This window comes from Vombatus ursinus, unplaced genomic scaffold, assembly GCF_900497805.2.
Source record: "Vombatus ursinus unplaced genomic scaffold, bare-nosed wombat genome assembly UNPS02014179.1, whole genome shotgun sequence".
NCBI classification, from domain to species: Eukaryota; Metazoa; Chordata; class Mammalia; order Diprotodontia; family Vombatidae; genus Vombatus; species Vombatus ursinus.
Window position 1 is genome coordinate 3,532,371 of NW_020953957.1, and position 17,380 is coordinate 3,549,750.

General features: G+C 44.1%; 1 protein-coding gene across 3 annotated transcripts in view; it reads left to right on the forward strand.

Moving 5' to 3' along the window:
• Positions 1 to 16,955, forward strand: part of ADORA3 (adenosine A3 receptor) — a 21,196-nt gene extending 4,241 nt beyond the window's left edge. The window contains exons 2-7 of one of the 3 annotated variants that reach the window (XM_027860356.1): positions 6,922 to 7,040; positions 8,944 to 9,270; positions 12,908 to 12,974; positions 13,816 to 13,949; positions 14,491 to 14,555; positions 16,833 to 16,955. In XM_027860356.1, the coding sequence (XP_027716157.1) occupies positions 6,922 to 7,040; positions 8,944 to 9,270; positions 12,908 to 12,974; positions 13,816 to 13,949; positions 14,491 to 14,555; positions 16,833 to 16,835 (715 nt within the window). In that variant the 3' untranslated portion in view covers positions 16,836 to 16,955. The remainder of the gene's footprint in view (positions 1 to 6,921; positions 7,041 to 8,943; positions 9,271 to 12,907; positions 12,975 to 13,815; positions 13,950 to 14,490; positions 14,556 to 16,832) is intronic. The other 2 variants (XM_027860355.1, XM_027860359.1) reach the window with 2 other exon arrangements.
• The last annotated feature ends 425 nt before the right edge of the window (positions 16,956 to 17,380 follow it).

Genomic DNA, 17,380 nt, shown 5'->3' on the forward strand with positions numbered 1-17,380 from the left:
AAAGAAAGAAAGAAAGAAAGAAAGAAAGAAAGAAAGAAAGAAAGAAATGGGGTGGAAGGAAGAGAGAGAGACAGAGACAAAGACACAGAGAGACACAGAGATTGAGAGAGAGAGAGAGGAGAGGGGGGTACTTCTTGTCCTCTTCCCCACAACCTCTGGATCCTCTTTCCTGGGCTAAAAGGAGCACATTTCAATCTCATGAGCCATTCCCCTATATTCCAAATCATAGGATGGAACCTGTCTACTGCAGGGTGCTGAGCCTTCTCCCCAACCCCACCCCTACTTCATGGTTTCACTTCTTATCTCATGGAAGGAACTTAGGCAACAGGAGAGTAGGCAGTGAGTGCAGTCTCTGCTACTCTGCACCCCGGGCTCAGCCCAACAAGTACAATTGAAGAAGCAGCAATCTGGCCTCAGACACTTACTAGCTGTGTGACCCTGGGCAAATCATTCAACCCTGTTTGAATGAAGGAAATGGCAAACCACTCCAGTATCTTTGCCAAGAAAACCCCAAATGGGGGACAAGAAGACTTGACACAACTGAAATAACCGAACAATAATCCTATCTTAAGGGATGTGTGTGTGTGTGTGTGTTTGTGTGTGTGTGTGTGTGTGTGTATTAAGACAGGTAGATAGGTTGTCACAAAGTTGTCACATTAAGGCTTTATGGTGTAATGGGAAGCCCCGGCTTTGGAGTCAGAAAACCTGAGGTTGAGTCCTGGCTCTTCCCCTTGGTACCTGTATGAATTCAAGCTACTTCTAGTCTTAAAATCCTAAGATCCCTTTGTGGCTCCAATCTCCATGTCTGTAAAATGAGGGAAGTGGACTGTGACTCTAAAATCCTGTGATCCCATTGCCCTGTAAATACCTGAAGAATGGGGGGGAGGGGATGGTATTCTTCTGTCGGAGTGTGCAAAGATCCTGGGGTTTACAGCTGGAAAAGACCTCAGGGGTCATCTAGTTCAAGCCTCTCATTTTACAAATGTGGAGAGTGGGGCCCTAGAAGGTAAGGGACTTGCTTAAGGTCACACGAATGGTAAGTATCATAGGCGGAATTTGAACCTAGTTCCTCTGACACTGGAGTCAGTGCTTCCCCTCTGTACCATGCATAGATTTTCACTTTCATATTAAAACTATTACTTTATTGAAAAAAAGAGACCAAAGATTAAATAACGCAGAGAAGATTGTTCTTTAAAAATCAACTCCATAAATGTGAAAACTGTACAGGACACTTTAAGTACAAAGACCAAAAAAACCCCCAAAATCTTCCATTCTACTTTAAAAACAAAGAAACCTGACAGCAGACCTTGCTCATTAATATTTAACTAGAAGAGTTTATTTTAATTCTAATCTTATTCCCAGACCATCATTAGCATCCTAATTCAACCTCTATCCTCATTTTATGCAACAAACTCTGATCTCCATATCCGTCCTGGTTTTTCTCTAGCTAATCAAAGGAAAAATGTTTACCTCCTATGAACTTTATTGTTCAGTCATTTTTTAGTTGTGTCCGACTCTTTGTGACCCCACTGGGGGTTTTCTTGGCAAAAATACTGGAGTTGTTTACCATTTCCTTCTCTAGTTCATTTTACAGATGAGTAAACTGAGGTAGACAAGGTTAAGTGACTTGTGCAGGATCACATAGCTGGTAAGTGTCTGAGGCCAGATTTGAATTCAGGAAGATGAGTGTTTCTGACTCTAGACCCAGCACTCTGTGCACCATGGTGCCACCTAGTGCCCATCCTATGCACTACCTTTCAGCCAAAATAGTCCATACCTCCCTCTCCAATTCCCTGAGAAAGATGTAAAATTGTCTGAGAAGCATTAAGGAAACAGACCCCCAAACCCATGTCCTTCCTCAACATGGAATAGTGGAAAGAGTAGTGGAATAGGAAGTCCAAAGAGCTGTATTTGAACCCTGGTTTGATCACTTACTGGTCTCTGCTTCTCTTACCTTGGAAATCTTGGGAACAAACTGTGTATGGTATGTGTACTAACTGTGGAACCACAGGCAAATCACCTAATCTCTCAGTGCCGCAGGAATCCTTTAACAGAGGTTCTAAATTCTGGTCCATAAACTTATACATACGTATATATATATATATATATATATACATAATAACAGTATTTTGTTTATATATATAACAGCATTGGTTTCCTTTGTAATCCTATATACATATACATATATATATATATATATATATATATATTCATTTAAAAGCATTATTCTGAGAAGGGGTTCTTAGGCTTCACCAGAGTGCCAAAGGGGTCCACAACACAAGAAAAGATGAAGAACCCCATTTTAGAACAATAAATTTTTTAATTAATTTATTTTTAGTTTTCAACATTCACTTCCATAAGCTTTTGAGTTTTCAATTTTCTTCCCTTCCCTCCCCTCCTCCCTCCCCAAGACAGCATGCCATCTGATATAGGCTCTACTTATACATTCATATTAAACATATTTTCACATTAATCATGTTGTAAAAAAAGTATTAGAACCAATGGGAGGAATAACGAGAAAGAAGAAACAAAAAACAACAAAAGAAAAAAAGAGGTCAAATAGTATGTTTCGATCTGCATTCAGACTCCACAGCTCTTTCTCTGGATGTGGATAGCTGTGAGGGACTGTCTGATGTTGGCAGCTACCAGGTTGAGCGCTGTGGCAAGAGTAGGGTAGGATCTGGGTATTTTGGAAGTCGAGGCAGGGGCTGTGGTAGGCAGAGTTGTGGTGAACTGGGATGGGCTGGATACGGAGAAGCCCTGAGGCAGTGGGCAGTGCTATGTGAGATAAGCTGGGTGCAAGGAAGTAGCTGGAGCTTGTGCTCCTGAGGCAAGGGGCGGTGCCACGTGGGAGTGGGACGGCAGAGGACTGAGTTCCCTTTGCTTAGTCCCCTCCCTATATGCAACGTCATCCCCAGACGCCTCTTGTGACCTTCCTGACTTCCTGGGTCCCTTTGTGCAGCACTGACCCAGACCCCTCCTCCCAGTATCTGAGTCTGACTTCCTAGGTCACGTACTCTGTCTATGCGCTAATCCCAGATGCCTCCTCCCTGTATCCGGTCCTAGCCTCCTACGTCACTCCCCCTTGGTGTGCTAAACTCAGACAGCCCCTTCCGGTATCTGACCCTACAATCATTGGCTAGTATGCGGGCTGGGGAGGAGGGGCTAGGTAGGTATTTAGGAACAAGCGTGGTCAGATCACGCGCTCTCTCTTGGCTCCTGTTCTGTTGCTCTGGCCTTGCTGCTTGGGCTTGCTATGATGGCTTGCTGTGATGGCCTCTGAATAAAGTTCTGGTGTTGGCGCCTCCCGATGGCTCGTCTCTGTGTGTTTATCCAGTTGAGGACCGAAGACTCGGAAGTGAGTATGACTCTGGTAGCCTGCTCCTTATAGGAGGAGAGGGTACCGGCGCGCGGCCGGCAGAAGGTCGGCACGCGGCTAGTACAGATAGCATTTTCCATTGTGAGTCTTTTGGAGTTGTCTTAGATCCTTGCATTGCTGAGAAGAGCTAAGTCTATCAGGGTCAGTCATCACATAACGTGGCTGTTACTGTGTACAATGTTCTTCTGGTTCTGCTCACTTCACTCAGCATCAGTTCATGTAAGTCTTTCCAGATTTTTCTGAAGTCTGCCTGCTCATTATTTCTTACAGTACAATAGTGTTCCATTACATTCATATACCACAACTTGCTCAGCCGTTCTCCAATTGATGGGCATCCCCTCAATTTCCAATTCTTGGCCACCATAAAAAGAGCTGCTATAAATATTTTTGAACACGTGTGCTTTTCCCATTTGTATGATCTCTTTGGGATGCAGACCTAGAAGTGGTATTGCTGGATCAAAAGGTATGCACAGTTTTATAGCCCTTTGGGCATAGTAGAACAATAAATTTTGGAAGAATTACATTTGAGGGCAGATTTTCCACATGCAGGTATATACCAAAACACATTCTAAAGTACAAGACACTAGGTTCTAAGGATTCAAAAACAAAAACGAAAACCAGCCCCTGTCCTTAAAAAGCTTACCTTCTACTTGAGTGGATGCAATTATAAGTTGTCAACAGAATTTTGAATGCAGTGCAGACGGGACTGGTCTCTAACCTGAGAATGGCAGAGCTGAATGGAGCAGGCTAGAGTCAGGTGTGTCAGGACACAAAGTAGCAGTATACTTTATTTCAGTGAGGAAAATGACTGGGAAGCAAGGAAGCATCCCCTCCTGAGAAGGAGGGCTTAACATGTTGGTTGGGGTATAGGCAATGCCCATATATGGAAGCGGGCTGGACTATGACATAATCATTCTCGGGTCTTGAGTAGCTGTTCCCATGGAAGGCTCACGTATAGACAATGCACATGTTCCTGGGTTCTGTGGGAGCAGCGGGGTACAGTACCTGGTTTGGTTCACTTAGTTGCTACAAGGAACAGGGATTGTGAGTAAGTCAAGCAAGGTGATGGATGGCTCTCAGGTCCCTGGGCAATAACGGGCAGCCAACGCCTGGTGCTTGGTCAAAACAATATGCTTTGCCAGAGGATGAGATCGTCCAGAGTGCAAAGGATTGTTGTTATGCCAAGCTCAGGGAACAGCTTGCTTACTGGGCCTTAGCTGTGGGAAACAGGGTGCCTCGAAAATATTTTGACAAAGTAAACATAATAAAATCCTTCAGCTCACACTTTGTCAGTATCCGTTGCTGAACCTCCCTCTCTCTGACTGGATGCTGGAGTTCTGAGCTTCTCTCCAAGCGTCCATTTGAGGAGGGTACCCAGGCCAGCCATTTCTTCATTTCCCATTCATCTACACTTCTTTGGACTTGTTCATCAAGCCCCTGAGCCAGGTACCTTCTCTCTACCGTCCTCCCCTCCCTTCCTCATTTTTAATTTCTGTTAGATTGTAAGCTCCTTGGGGGGAGGGACTATCTTTTGTCTTTCTTTGTATCCCCAGTGCTTAGCACAGTGCCTGGCACCTAGGAGACCTTTAACACATGCTTATTGACTGACTGACAAGATAATTTGAAGGGGGGAGGAGTAGTAATGATAAAGAGGATGAGGAAAGTCTTTCTGTTGGAGATGGTACCTAAGTTGAGCCTTGAAGGACCATGGATTTAGAACTGAAAAGGGAAGCCAAGCTGTCTAAGATGCATGCAGAGGTGAAGAGAGACTGCATTCAACGTGTGGGAAGATAGCCTGTGCAGCAAAGTCATCGGGTTAGAAGATGAAACATCCAGTTTGGGAGACAGTTGGTTTGGTTGGAAGATAGAAAGCATGAAGGGAAGTGATGTGGAATAAGTCTGGAAAGGTAGGAGGAAGCTAGATTGTGGAGAGGTTTTAAATGTCAAACTAAGGGGAGGTGGAGAAGAGGAAAGGAAAGAAAGGAACAAGCATTTACAGAGCACCTACTATGTGTGAACCAGGCATTGTGGCAAGTGCTTCACAAATATTATCTCATTTGGTCTAATGAGCATGTCCTAGAGGCAACATAGGGAGCTACTGAGGGAAGATTTTGGACCAGTGGCATGATAGGGTCAGATCTATCTCTTAGGAAGATTAATTGGGCAGTTGTATGGAAGATAGATTGGAGGAGGGGAGACCAATTAGAAGGTTATTATAACGGTCAAGGCAAAGGTGATGTGAATGGGTATGAGAAAGATGGAGGTAAAACTGACAGGAGTTGGTGAATGAAAGGCAGTGCAGGAAGTGTTGGTGTAGTTAGAGCATTAGACTTGGTGACAAAAAGACCTGGGTTCAAATCCTGCCTCAGATGCTCATTAGCTATGGGATAACTAGACAAGCCATCTTTATCTCCCAGAGTCTCAGCCTCCTTCTCTGTCAAAGGAAGGGGTTGAACTCTGTGGTCTTTAAGGTCCCTTCCAGCTCAAAATCAATGATCCTTTTATTGTATTATGGAATCAGTGAAAATGCATTTATTAGGTGCCTACTAAATACCAAGCACTGTGCTAAGTGCTAAAGAGATAACGAAAAGCAAAACACAAAAACAAAAAACAAACCCTCCTGAAACACGCAAAAAAATCAAACTGAATCCTTGCCCTCAGGGAGCTCACAATCTAATGGGAGAGAAAACATACAAGCAACTATGTAGGAATGAGATATGCAGAGAGTAAATTGGGGGGTGGGGGAGGTAATCACCAGTGGGAAGGCAAGGGGGATTGGGAAAAGCTTCCTATACAAGGTAAGACTTTAGCTGGGACTTGAAGGAAGCCAGGGAGGAAGGGAGGTAAGCATTCTAGGTGTGGGGGACAGCCAGGGAAAATGCCTGAAGGGGGAAGATGGAGTGTTTTATTTCAGTCCATTATGCCCTCCACTGAGGGTGGATGGGTCCTGCCATCTGAACAGAGGAAGGCAAGATTTATAAATCAAAAGAACTTGCTCAGTTTAAGAGATAACCCAGACCAAAAATAAATAAAACCTGACATTTTAACATTTCTAGAAGGTTGGCATGATGGTTGGTAATTGCTATTTTCTACTTCAAAGAATTAGTCATATGCAGAGGGAAGGTGACAAAAGAATTTACCCAGCCTATAATTTTGCTAAGTATTCAAAGGAATTTTCATAGGATTTAGAGATGGCAGGAAACATGGAGAACCCTTGGTTAATTCTAACCACTTTACTGTGCAAATGAGGAAGCTCAGGCTCAGGTTATGAGGTTTGCCAAGGGTCACATAGTAAGTAGCCTAACTGTGTACCGAGGCTGGAGACCAGGAGGCCAATTAGGAGGGCATAGTCATGGTCGAGGAGTGAAAAATGGCATAAATGAGGGTAGCAGAGGCAGTAGCATACTGGGACAGAACAGACACGTGAGAATTGTCCAAGACATTTCCTCTGGTTTCTCAGTGAGATACTGTCCTCTGAGGTTTGTTTCAAGGACGAAAAGGATGGAACTTGAGCTCAGATATGTCTATGTTCCCTTGAACAGATCCAGCGGTCCACAGAGGCCTGGGAGTCCCTCAAGACTGCTCTTGTGTTTTTCCTTCCAGGAGTCTGCGTCTTCAGCGATGCAGCTCTTCCTAATGCTTCTGAGTGCTGTTTGTACAGGTAAGAGTCAGGGAAGGAGCATTTCCAGCGCCGTGACTGATAGCCGGGGATTCAGGAGCCACCGATTACGTTTGCAGACTATACCAACATGGGATGGTCCATACGACTCCTCATTCCTAGCTCTGACAAGAGGTTAAGTAGAGAAAGCAATTTGGAACCCTTGGCCAAAATGAGGGTTGGGAGTCGCTCTTTTTCGGTAATCTAAGCTCCCACTGTCTAATGTTAGCATGCTCGTGCACAAAAAGTGGAATGTGATTCTCAGAAGTGGAAACAAAATTGGGTTTGGGGTTCAGAGACATGAGTTTTAATCTTGGCACTGACACTCTCCAGTTGTGTGTCTATGGCCTAGTCACAACCTCGCTGAACCTCATTTTAAAGCGAGCACATTGAACTCGATAACTTCTAAGGTCTGTTCCAGTTCAAAACCATCTAATCTCATCTCTTTATATTCATCCCCTTCAGGGACCCAGCTCAGAACTTCTGAGAGATGCCACTCAAAGTGAGCCTCACTTAGGACAACTCGAGAAGGCCAACAGGTCATAGTAGGCAGAATGATGAGCAGAGATGGTTATGCTAGACTGGACTGGGGACTGTGTGCTTCTCCTGGTGCTTTGGAAGGAGGGGACCTGGGTTCAAATCTCAGATCTGCTACTCACTAACTTTGCTGTGTTTTTTTTTAATTTAATATTTAATTTTTTTCCCAATTACATGTAAAAACAATTTTAACTTTCTTTTTTTTTTTTCAAATTTTGAGTTCCAAATTCTCTTCTTCTCCCCTTCCCCCCTCATTGAGAAAGCAAGTAATTTGACATAGGTTATACATGTATAGTCATATAAAACACATTTCCACATAAGTCATGCTGCACTCATTAACTTTGTGACCTTGTGTCAGTCATTTAACCTCTTTGAACCCAGTTTCCACAACTGTAAAATGATGGGTTGGACTAGATGACCTTTTTCAAAGCTATGATCTTTTTACTATTATTTTTCCTTCTTGAGACTGTTTCCTAAACTCTGATTGGGTGAAAAAGACCAGTTTGTGTGGCTCTTTCTCTAGTTGATATACGCTCTACAGTAGGATCTCAACACCAAACTGTATGCATCTTGAAACCCAAACTAGGGAAACTGCATAACAAAGGCTTTTCTACACATACTATTTTAAACTTTTTGCAGTGACAGGAAGAAAAAAAAATCCCCAACCTTTCTCATTTCCCTTTTCTATGGCAGTATGTGAAAGAGGCAATATTTTTAATTTTCTTTGTCTGTGAGGTTAGAAAATAGGAGGATGGTGAGGGGGCAATGGACAGTACATGCTTTTCAAGACTCCTTATTAAGACATAATTTGAATCTTTCCAAATTCATAGTGTGGAGAACTCTGTCTTTTAGGTCATGTTGGTTCAAAGTCTGGAAAAGGGTTTTGGCCTACACATATTCATAATAAAGGCAGAGATATAGCTGGGAAATAAGATACAGATGGGCTTTCTTTTTCTTCTTATTCTTTGCATGGGAGACCAAAAGAACCTTGGGGTTGAGAAAACTGGATGACCTTAGACCTACAGAATTGTTAGCAAATTCTAAACCAATGCTACCTAGGTGCAGTGGTGAAATCAGACATCAAGGAGAGAGAGAGAGAGAGAGAGAGAGAGAGAGAGAGAGAGAGAGAGAGAGAGAGAAAGAGAGCGCAATAATTTCTAACCCTAAGTCAGAAAGAGGCAACTGACAACAGGCCAAATACGGATGGACAAACTTATTCCCTACATAGAGAATAGACTTAGCTGGAATGCTGGAATAAAAAAATTTGATAAAGACAGGAAAAGGTATTAAATGATTTGCTAACTGGGAGGGCAGGGCCTACCATGATGCTTGAAAGGGTGAAAGGCGTTGTTTTTTGTTAACCCTACAGATGCTATAGTCATGGATGGAAAGGTCAAGGAAGCCTTTGTACAGGATAAGACTTCTGTCACCTGCAACTATGACCCGTACTACAAGGACTATCCCAAGTATTGGTGCAGAGGCTATTACCGTAACTACTGCGATATCATTGCTTCCACATCTAACAGCACCGACCACGTGGCCCTGAAGGACACAGGAATGCAATTCATCATCACCCTGACATGTCTTACCAAGGAGGACACAGGGTGGTACTGGTGTGGCATACAGAGGGACTATGCCAGGGACTACATGGATTATACAGAATTGATCGTGTTTGATGGTGTGAGAGACACGGCAGGTAGCCTTGGGCTGGAAATGAGGAAGAGTCGGGGGGGAACCCACAGCAGATGCGCAATCACTGATGTGGCAAATGTGCATTAGGGCCAGCACCCCCAAATTGGTTGCTTTTCTTTTGCAACACCCTGCATTTCGCTCATTCATTCATTAAACATAAAGTCCCTACCACGTGCCAGGCACTCTGCTATGCTCTGGGGATATAAAAAGAAACAAAATACAGTCCCTGCCCTCAAGGAACTTGCAATCTAACAAGGGAGACAATAGGCAAATAAATATATACAAACCAAGCTACGTAGAGATAAATGAGAAATAACGAAAACACTGGAGTTAAGAGGGGTTAGGGAAGGTTTCCTGTAGAAAGCAGGATTTTAGTTGGGACTTAAAGGAAGCCAGGGAGACCAGAAGTCAGAGAAGAGGAGGGAGAGCATTCTGGGCAGGGGAGACAGCCAGAGAATTTGCCCGGAGCCAAGAGATGGAGTGTCTTGTTTGAGGAATAGCAAGGAGGCCAGTGTCACTGGATCAGAAAGTACCTGGTGGGGTATAAAGTATAAGAAGACTGGAAAGGTAGGAGGGAGCTAGGTTGTAAAGGACTTTGAATGCCAAAGAGAGCATTTAGGAATTTGGTAATGGGAGTAATAGGGCACCACTGGAGTTTACTGAGTAGGGCAGTGACATGGTCACTTTAGTGGCTGAATGCAGGATGGATTGGAGTGGGGAGAGCCTTGAGGCAGGCAGACTGCCCCTCCCCTTGCCCCAACCCCCAGAAGCTATTGCAGTAATCCAGGCATGAGGTGATAAGGACCTGGGCAGGGGGTGGCAATGTCAGAGGAGAGAAGGGGGCATATTCAAGAGATGTTGCAAAGGTGAAATTGAAAGGCCTTGGCAACAGCTTGGATATGGGGAAGAAGGCAAAAATGGGGGGGGGGCGAGAAATAGTGAAAAATCAAGGATGACTCCTAGGCTGTGAGCCTGCAGGATGGGAGGATGGTGTTGCCCTCTACAGTAGTAAGGAAGGTAAGAATGGGGGAAGGTTTAGAAGGAAGGATCCCAAGTTATGTTCTGAATATATTGAATTTAAGATGGCTACTGAACATCCAGTTCGAGATGTCTAAAAAACAGTTGGAGATGCAAGATTGGAGATCAGCAAAGAGATTGGGACAAGACAGGTAGATTTGAAAATCATCAGCATAGAAATGATAATTAAATCCATGGGAGATGATGAGATCACCAAGTGGAGTAGTGTAGGAGGAGAAGAGAAGAGGTCCCAAGACTTCAGAACTCTGAGGGACATCTACAGTTAGAGGAGGATCTGGAGGAAGATCCAGAAAAGGTGACTGAGAAGGAATGATCAATAGGTAGGAGGAAAATCAGGAGATGGCGGTGTCCTGAAACCTAGAGAGATGAGGGTGTCAAGGACGAGAGTAATCAACAGTGTCAAATTCTACAGAGAAGTCACGGAGAATGAAGACTGAGAAAAGACCACTGATTTTGGCAACTAAGAGATCATTGGCAACTGAGAAGAGAGCAGTTTCAGTGGAATGATAAGACTGGAAGCCAGGTTGTAAGGGGATAGGGAGAGAGTGACAGGAGGAAAAAGTGGAGGAATTTAATTACAAAGGGCAGAATAGATTGAGGATGATTGTTAGCAGGGATGGAAGGATCAAGTGAAGGTTTTTTCAGGTTGGGAGAGTCATGGACATATTTGTAGGCAGTAGGGAAGGAGCCAGTAGACAAGGAGAGAGAAAATAAGTGAAAGAGTGGATATGACAGAGGGGGTTATTGTTAGAGGAAACAGAATGGAGTGAAACGGAATCACTTGACCAAGTAGAAGGGTTAACCTTGGAAAGGAGTAAGGCTACTTCATCTAATGAAACAGAGGTGAAGGAGGAGAAAGTGACAGGAGGTACCTGAGCAATAGGAAATGAAGAAGAGAGAAGAACAGGGAGTTCATGGGTAAATGGCTTTAATTTGATCTGTAAAATAGGAGGCCAGGTCCTCAGCTAAAAGTAGGGGAAGGAGGAGCCATGGGAGCTTTGAGGAGGGATGAAAGTTTTTGGAAAAGCTGTTGTGGAGAGTGGGATAGTGGTTGTTAAGGGAGGTACGGTAGGATTGCCTGACAGCAGTGAAAGCCCAGTTGAGGTTGTATAACCTAAATTTGTAGTAGATCCAGCCAGAATGGCTGAGTGATTTTCTCCACCTTTGTTCAGTAGGACTATAAGGAAAACTGAGCACAGCAGAATTGACACTTTCGAATTATGGTGCTGCAGAAACTTTTGGGAGTCCCTTGAACAGCAAGGAGATCAAATCAGTCAACCTTTAAAGAAAATTAATTCAGGCTGTTCACTGGAAGGCCAAATACTGAAGTTTAAATACTTTGGCCACATAATGAGAAGATGGGACTCATTGGAAAAGACCCTGATGATGGGAAAGATTGAAGGCAAAAGGAAAAGGTGACGACAGAGGAGATGGATAAATAGTGTTGTGGAAACAACACACATGAACTTAGATAGACTTTGAGAGATAATGGAGAATAGAAGGGCCTGACATGCTACAGTCCATGGGGTCACGAAGAGTTGGACAGATTGAACAACAACAAAAATATCTGCAGACGTGTATGTGTGTATGTGGAGTGGAAAAAACTTTTTTGGGTAATAATAATTACATGAGCCTTATAGTACTTTGCAGTTGGGTGTATGGGGAGGTTGATGATGGTGGCTAAGTGAATGCTATACTCCCAGGTTTCGCCTTGCACATCTGGAGCCTCGACGGCTAATCCACCCAAGGATGATTAGGCCCTGAAAAAAAGTGATTTATGCCAATTTGTGTGGGACAACCTATTTAGTAGTTTACACTGGGAAACAGAAACAAGCAACTGACTTTCACAGTGATTATTTAGCAATTAATTGAGTCTTCCCAGTCGAGAGGCCAAGTTAGGGAACAGAGTTAAGATCAGAAAGCTGATCGGTGAATACGCTAAAACAAAACAAGGCGAGACTCATCAAAGCTGACTTGGTGTTTCTTTCGGCGAGTCTGAGGACCTGAGTCTGTTTCTACCAGTGGAGGCTAGGCCTGGCCTGGGACACGTATTCTGGGGAACTTCAAGCCTCCGTCAGCGCTGCTTATTTCAGAGTCCCTGACTTCTCACTGGAAGGACTCTAACCTCTCCCTTCAGCTGCTGCTGGCTTCTGATCCTCTCCCTTGTAGTAGGAAACTTGTTCTCACACGACCCAGTCTGATGACGTCTACTCTTCCCAGCATAGACTGGTGCCTATATAGTCGACACCTGATTACAAACAGTATCAAGAGAGGTAATATTTATAAGGCACGTGGCACAGTGCTTGGCACCTAGTAGGCTCTTCCCCTTCTTATCTGTCCCCATGAGCTGTGTTGCCTACTCCTTGATGATGGGCTTAAGGAGGGCATAATAGGTGCTGTCAGACTAAGTTTAGCCGAGACTCCAGACCCCTGGAGGACAGCATTTGGCTCCCACGCCTTCTGCTTCTCCCTTCACACAGCGCCAAGTCCAGGGTCGATGCACTCAGGCACTAGTTGACAGTGAGCTGAGTGTTAGCCTCCAGGTAAAAGGAGGGCCCTGGAGGGAAGTGTCACAGGCTAACACAAACTTCTCTTTGATGCAGACCTACAAAGGAAGCAGAACAGAACCTGCAAGGGCAGCGGTGTTGGCTATAGTGGAAATCACAGCAGGTACGTTGAGAACTGACGGGAAAGTTAGGCGTGGAAAGAGAAGGTTGCAAGATCAGAAGTTAGAAGAGGCCTTAGAGATTGTGGAATCCAGGGGTCCCTAACCTGGAGTCTCAAAGGGTCCGTAGACAGATAGATTTAAGGAGATCTGTGAACTTGGATGGGAAAACTTAGCATCTTTGTTTCAATATAATTGGTTTCCTATGTAATACGATACATTTTATTTCATACATTTAAAAATATTATTCTGAGAAAAGGTCCATAGATTTCATCAGAGTGTCAAGTGGGGATAGGGTGGGGGTCTGTGTTTAGAATTCCTGATCTACTCCAATGAGCCCGCCCCTGTGGTCCCACGCCCTGCTCCCTGATGGTTCCACTATTAAAAGCTTTATAGAAAAGAAAACAGCCTTAGAGAGAGAAAATTACTCGTCCACAGTCACATCAGTAGAAGTAGAATTGAATCTGAACCCAAGACGTTGACACCAGATCCAGTGCATTTTTCAAGAGGTTCCCTTCTGACTCATTGCTTTTGTTTATGATCTGTTCCCTGCCTAGACTGTTAACTCCTCAGGGACAGCCTCTGAGTTTTCACTTCTTTTATCATCTTCTCAGCCCCTAGTACTGTACTCATAAGTGTAACTGATAAATCAGGATTTTTTTTTTCTTTTCCCTGATGTCCTTCTAATTTCCAGTAAGCACTCAGAGAAGGCTTGGCTTGGGCATGGTAGGGCATGAAAGGTGGAAGTGAAGACGGAGATGTCTTGAAAAGAAGAAGCACGGAATAAACATATGAGTGTATTGCCATGAACTTTTGAACGAGGCAGACAATTTTTCGTTTCTTTAGAAGAACATGTCACCAGCCCGAGATCCCTTTGAGGCTCTCTATCCTGTCCATCTGCGTCCTGATCATGGGGACAGGGGTCATCACCACTGCAGTTGTTTTACTCAAGAGGAAGCAAATTCAAAAGCATAATTGGGGTAAGTTGTAAGTAGTGGGGGCAGGAATAGGAGGAAGCAGGAGAAGCCACAAGGGCATCCCTGCTAATGGGTCCCACAGCAAAGGGTTGGCTCCCAGACAAGTGAAGGAAAGCTTCTCTTTAGCAGCCTGGCTCTAGAGACCTGACCAAGCCAGCCTGAGAGCCGGGGAAAATATGCAGGTCCTGGGTATTTAGATGATATTAAAGTTTGCAAAGCGCTCTCTTTGCATATATGAATTCAGTTTGTCTTCACAATGCTGACCAGAGGCCAAAGGCTTTCTCAGCGCAAGAGCTGTGGGAGGAGTTTCTACTCTTGTCTAGAAAGGGCTGGTTGTTCCCTTTAAAAAAAGTTCAGGCCCCATCCAGTGGAGATTAGAGTACTTATTCCTGGTGATACTGAAGGAGTGAAGATTTTCGGGGCCCTTTCATGCCTCCAGCAAACCAGATGGAACTTGGGAGTAGGGGGAGGAGGAAGCAGCTGTAGGCTTTGGCATCCAGAGTTACTGTGTTCTAAAGTTCCCTGTGTCCTTACGCTTCCACAGGTAAGGTCCTGATTAAACTCGGAGATCACAGCCTCGGTTCATCTCCTATGGTACCCGCGCCTCTGGTAAGCCCCCAGATTTGCTGTTCTATTCCAGGCCCCAGCCTGACAGTGGCTCTTTGCATGGGCCTCAGAAGTTTCTCTGTTTCTCAGCAGAGAACTGGTATTAAGGCCTTGACCGCAGTGGGGCCTCTGGGGTGCTTCAGCCAGAAGGTTTGCTTCTGTTTCCAGTCGTTTACCTTTCGATGTGCCCCAGAACTAATTCTGGGCCTCCAGTTAGTACAAAATTCCTGGCGCTTAAGTATCAGAAAGTACTAAGTGTATTTATCTGCTTTTTCCATGTGGACACACAGAGAGAAGGAGCATGGTGGGACAACCAAGAAGGCCTAAGTCATAGCCCAGCTATTTTATCATCACTCACATAAAAATCCTCTTGAGGAAGGGAAGTTTCGTTGTCTAACAGCTCTCGTAGGCTAGCTATGCAATGCTTTTCCTAATACTTCTAGTATTTATGGGGAAGAGGAACAACTTTAGACACAAGTGCTAATTCTAATGCTTGGTAGCTGGTTGCTGGTGGGTGACTAATCCCAATAACCCAGAAATAGCCTGGACTGGATGAAGAGGCTGTAGAATGCAGACATCCACATTTTTCCAGTAATGAACCACATAATCAGAAATCTGTATTTATGCAGCCCACAGAAATGTAATTTTAGAATTAATTACATTCAACTTCAAGGATAATTACTCATTGATTTAACCCTACTACCATCCAGCTACACAGCTATAGTGTTAGACAAGTCATTAGGTCCTGATAGCCTGCTAAATCCTCTGTGCTAGCTAATTTAGTAAATTATTTTTTTAAAAAGTCTTAGGTGACCTGTAACAGCCCAGGGTCAGGTGAGCTGAATTTAGCACACGGCCTACACTACACCTTGGAGGCCTCATCTGTACAAGCTGGGGATATGGGAAGGGGGAGAAGGGGGAGAGAAGCCAGTTAGCCTGAGACCCCCTCTATAGAAATGGAAATGATGGGACCTGAACACAGTAAATCCCCCAGGTTTTAATTATAGCCAAATGATAAGAACTGATTTTTAAAAATGTTTTAAGATTTGCAAAGTGCTTTCATGACTTATCTCATTTGAGCCTCACAAGGACTCTTTGGGAATATTATTATCCCTATTTTACAGATGACAAGATGGAGGCCAGAAGAGGCTAGGTCAAGGGTGGGGAACCTGTGGCCTAGAGGCCACGTGTGGCCGTCTAGATCCTTAGGGATTTGTTCTGTGAAGGATTCAGCCAAAGAACCTCACTTGAGGACCTCAAGGTCATAGGTTTGCCCCTGGTCACAGAAGTAGGAAGTACGGAGGTGGAATTTGGGGTTGGCTTTCCCAACTCTAAACCTAATACTTTATCCACTATGTTACTCTGTAGTAGCTAGGCCCTAACCATGGGGAACGTCATGATTTATGCTTTTAGCTAACTCTATACTTTGGGTTCAGAACCCCTGGAATTATCCCCCAAAGCTGTAGGTCAAATAAAGAGCCCTTAGCAGCTAAAAGAGAAGGCCCTGGGCTTTCTCCCCCCTTATTGTGCAGAGCTGAGGCTATAGGACTTGACCTTTCTCAGTTCTGATAGAGAGCTCCTAGTGATTACCTAAAGGCATCAGGGTAGTTTAGCAGAAAACCTAAGGATGTTCCAGTGGCTAAGAGCTCTGAGTCCTCCAGCTCCATCACTAATCTCAGTGAGACCCTAGGCAAGACACAATCTCTGAGCCTGGTTAGTCACCTATGAAATGAAGGCATTCAAGTGTTCTCTATTTTACTTCCAGACTGGCTACAGGTCTCTCACAAGATCCTGGCCTGTCCTTTTCCCCGGGTTTCATTTTAAACATTCAGCAAAGATCAATTATGACAATACCTACCATGTGCAGAACCCTGGGCTAGGTTTTGAGGGAGATACTAAGTTTAGATCGGACAGAGTCTTTACTCTAGTGCAGTTTACATTCCGGGGAGCAGGAGGGGGCGTTAGTTAAGTGGCGCAGTAAGGAGTGGTGCTAATAGCTGTGACTTGTTTCCCCAAACTCTGTCTGAAAATTTTCTGAATGAGCTCAGTTGAATGCTTTTCTCCAAAATCTAGTGAGGTATTCAAGGCTTAAGCTAGAGCAATTCAGAATAAGCAAGCTTTCTCTTGCATTGATGAGGCTGGAAAAGTGGCCTTTGACTGAAGTCGTGAGACATAGCTTTGCAAATTCATTTCCCTTAACAGGCACATGCAAAAAGTTTGTAGCGATTTGTACATGGCAGCAGGTGATAACTCAACCATTTCTTTCTTTCTCCAACAAAGTAGATGACTCTATGAAGCCCTTCTTGGGCCAACTGACAATGCAGGAAACGGCTCACGGGAACAGATGTGATGGAAGATTTCTCAGAAAACAAAAATCAGAAATAAAATAATGCCATAGCAGAATCACGTGGTTACTGGCTTACGTCTCAGGAACTGATATCAATCTCTCAGCCTTTAATTCCACTTGCAAAAGATTATAAATTATGGTTACAGGTAGGCAAAACATCTTCATCAGGGCTGCAACCAGAGAACAACCCAAAGACCTCTCTACTTAGGTACTTTCTATTAGTAGAAATGGGCAAGGGGTGAAATCTGATTATTTGGCACGGAGGAATGTCTACATTTTCTCTGTAAGCCTTTAAATTCCTGGATAGAACAGTAATGTACCGGAGGGTACCATAGGTTTCTCTAGGAATCTCAGTAGGTTATTTCAACAGAAATTTTTCCTGAAAATAGTGCCACGAACCCCAGGTAGGACCTGGTCATAATACCATAAAATCTTAGCTGTGATTAGGGGTCAACCTTATCTGGAGTCTGGGGGATGGACC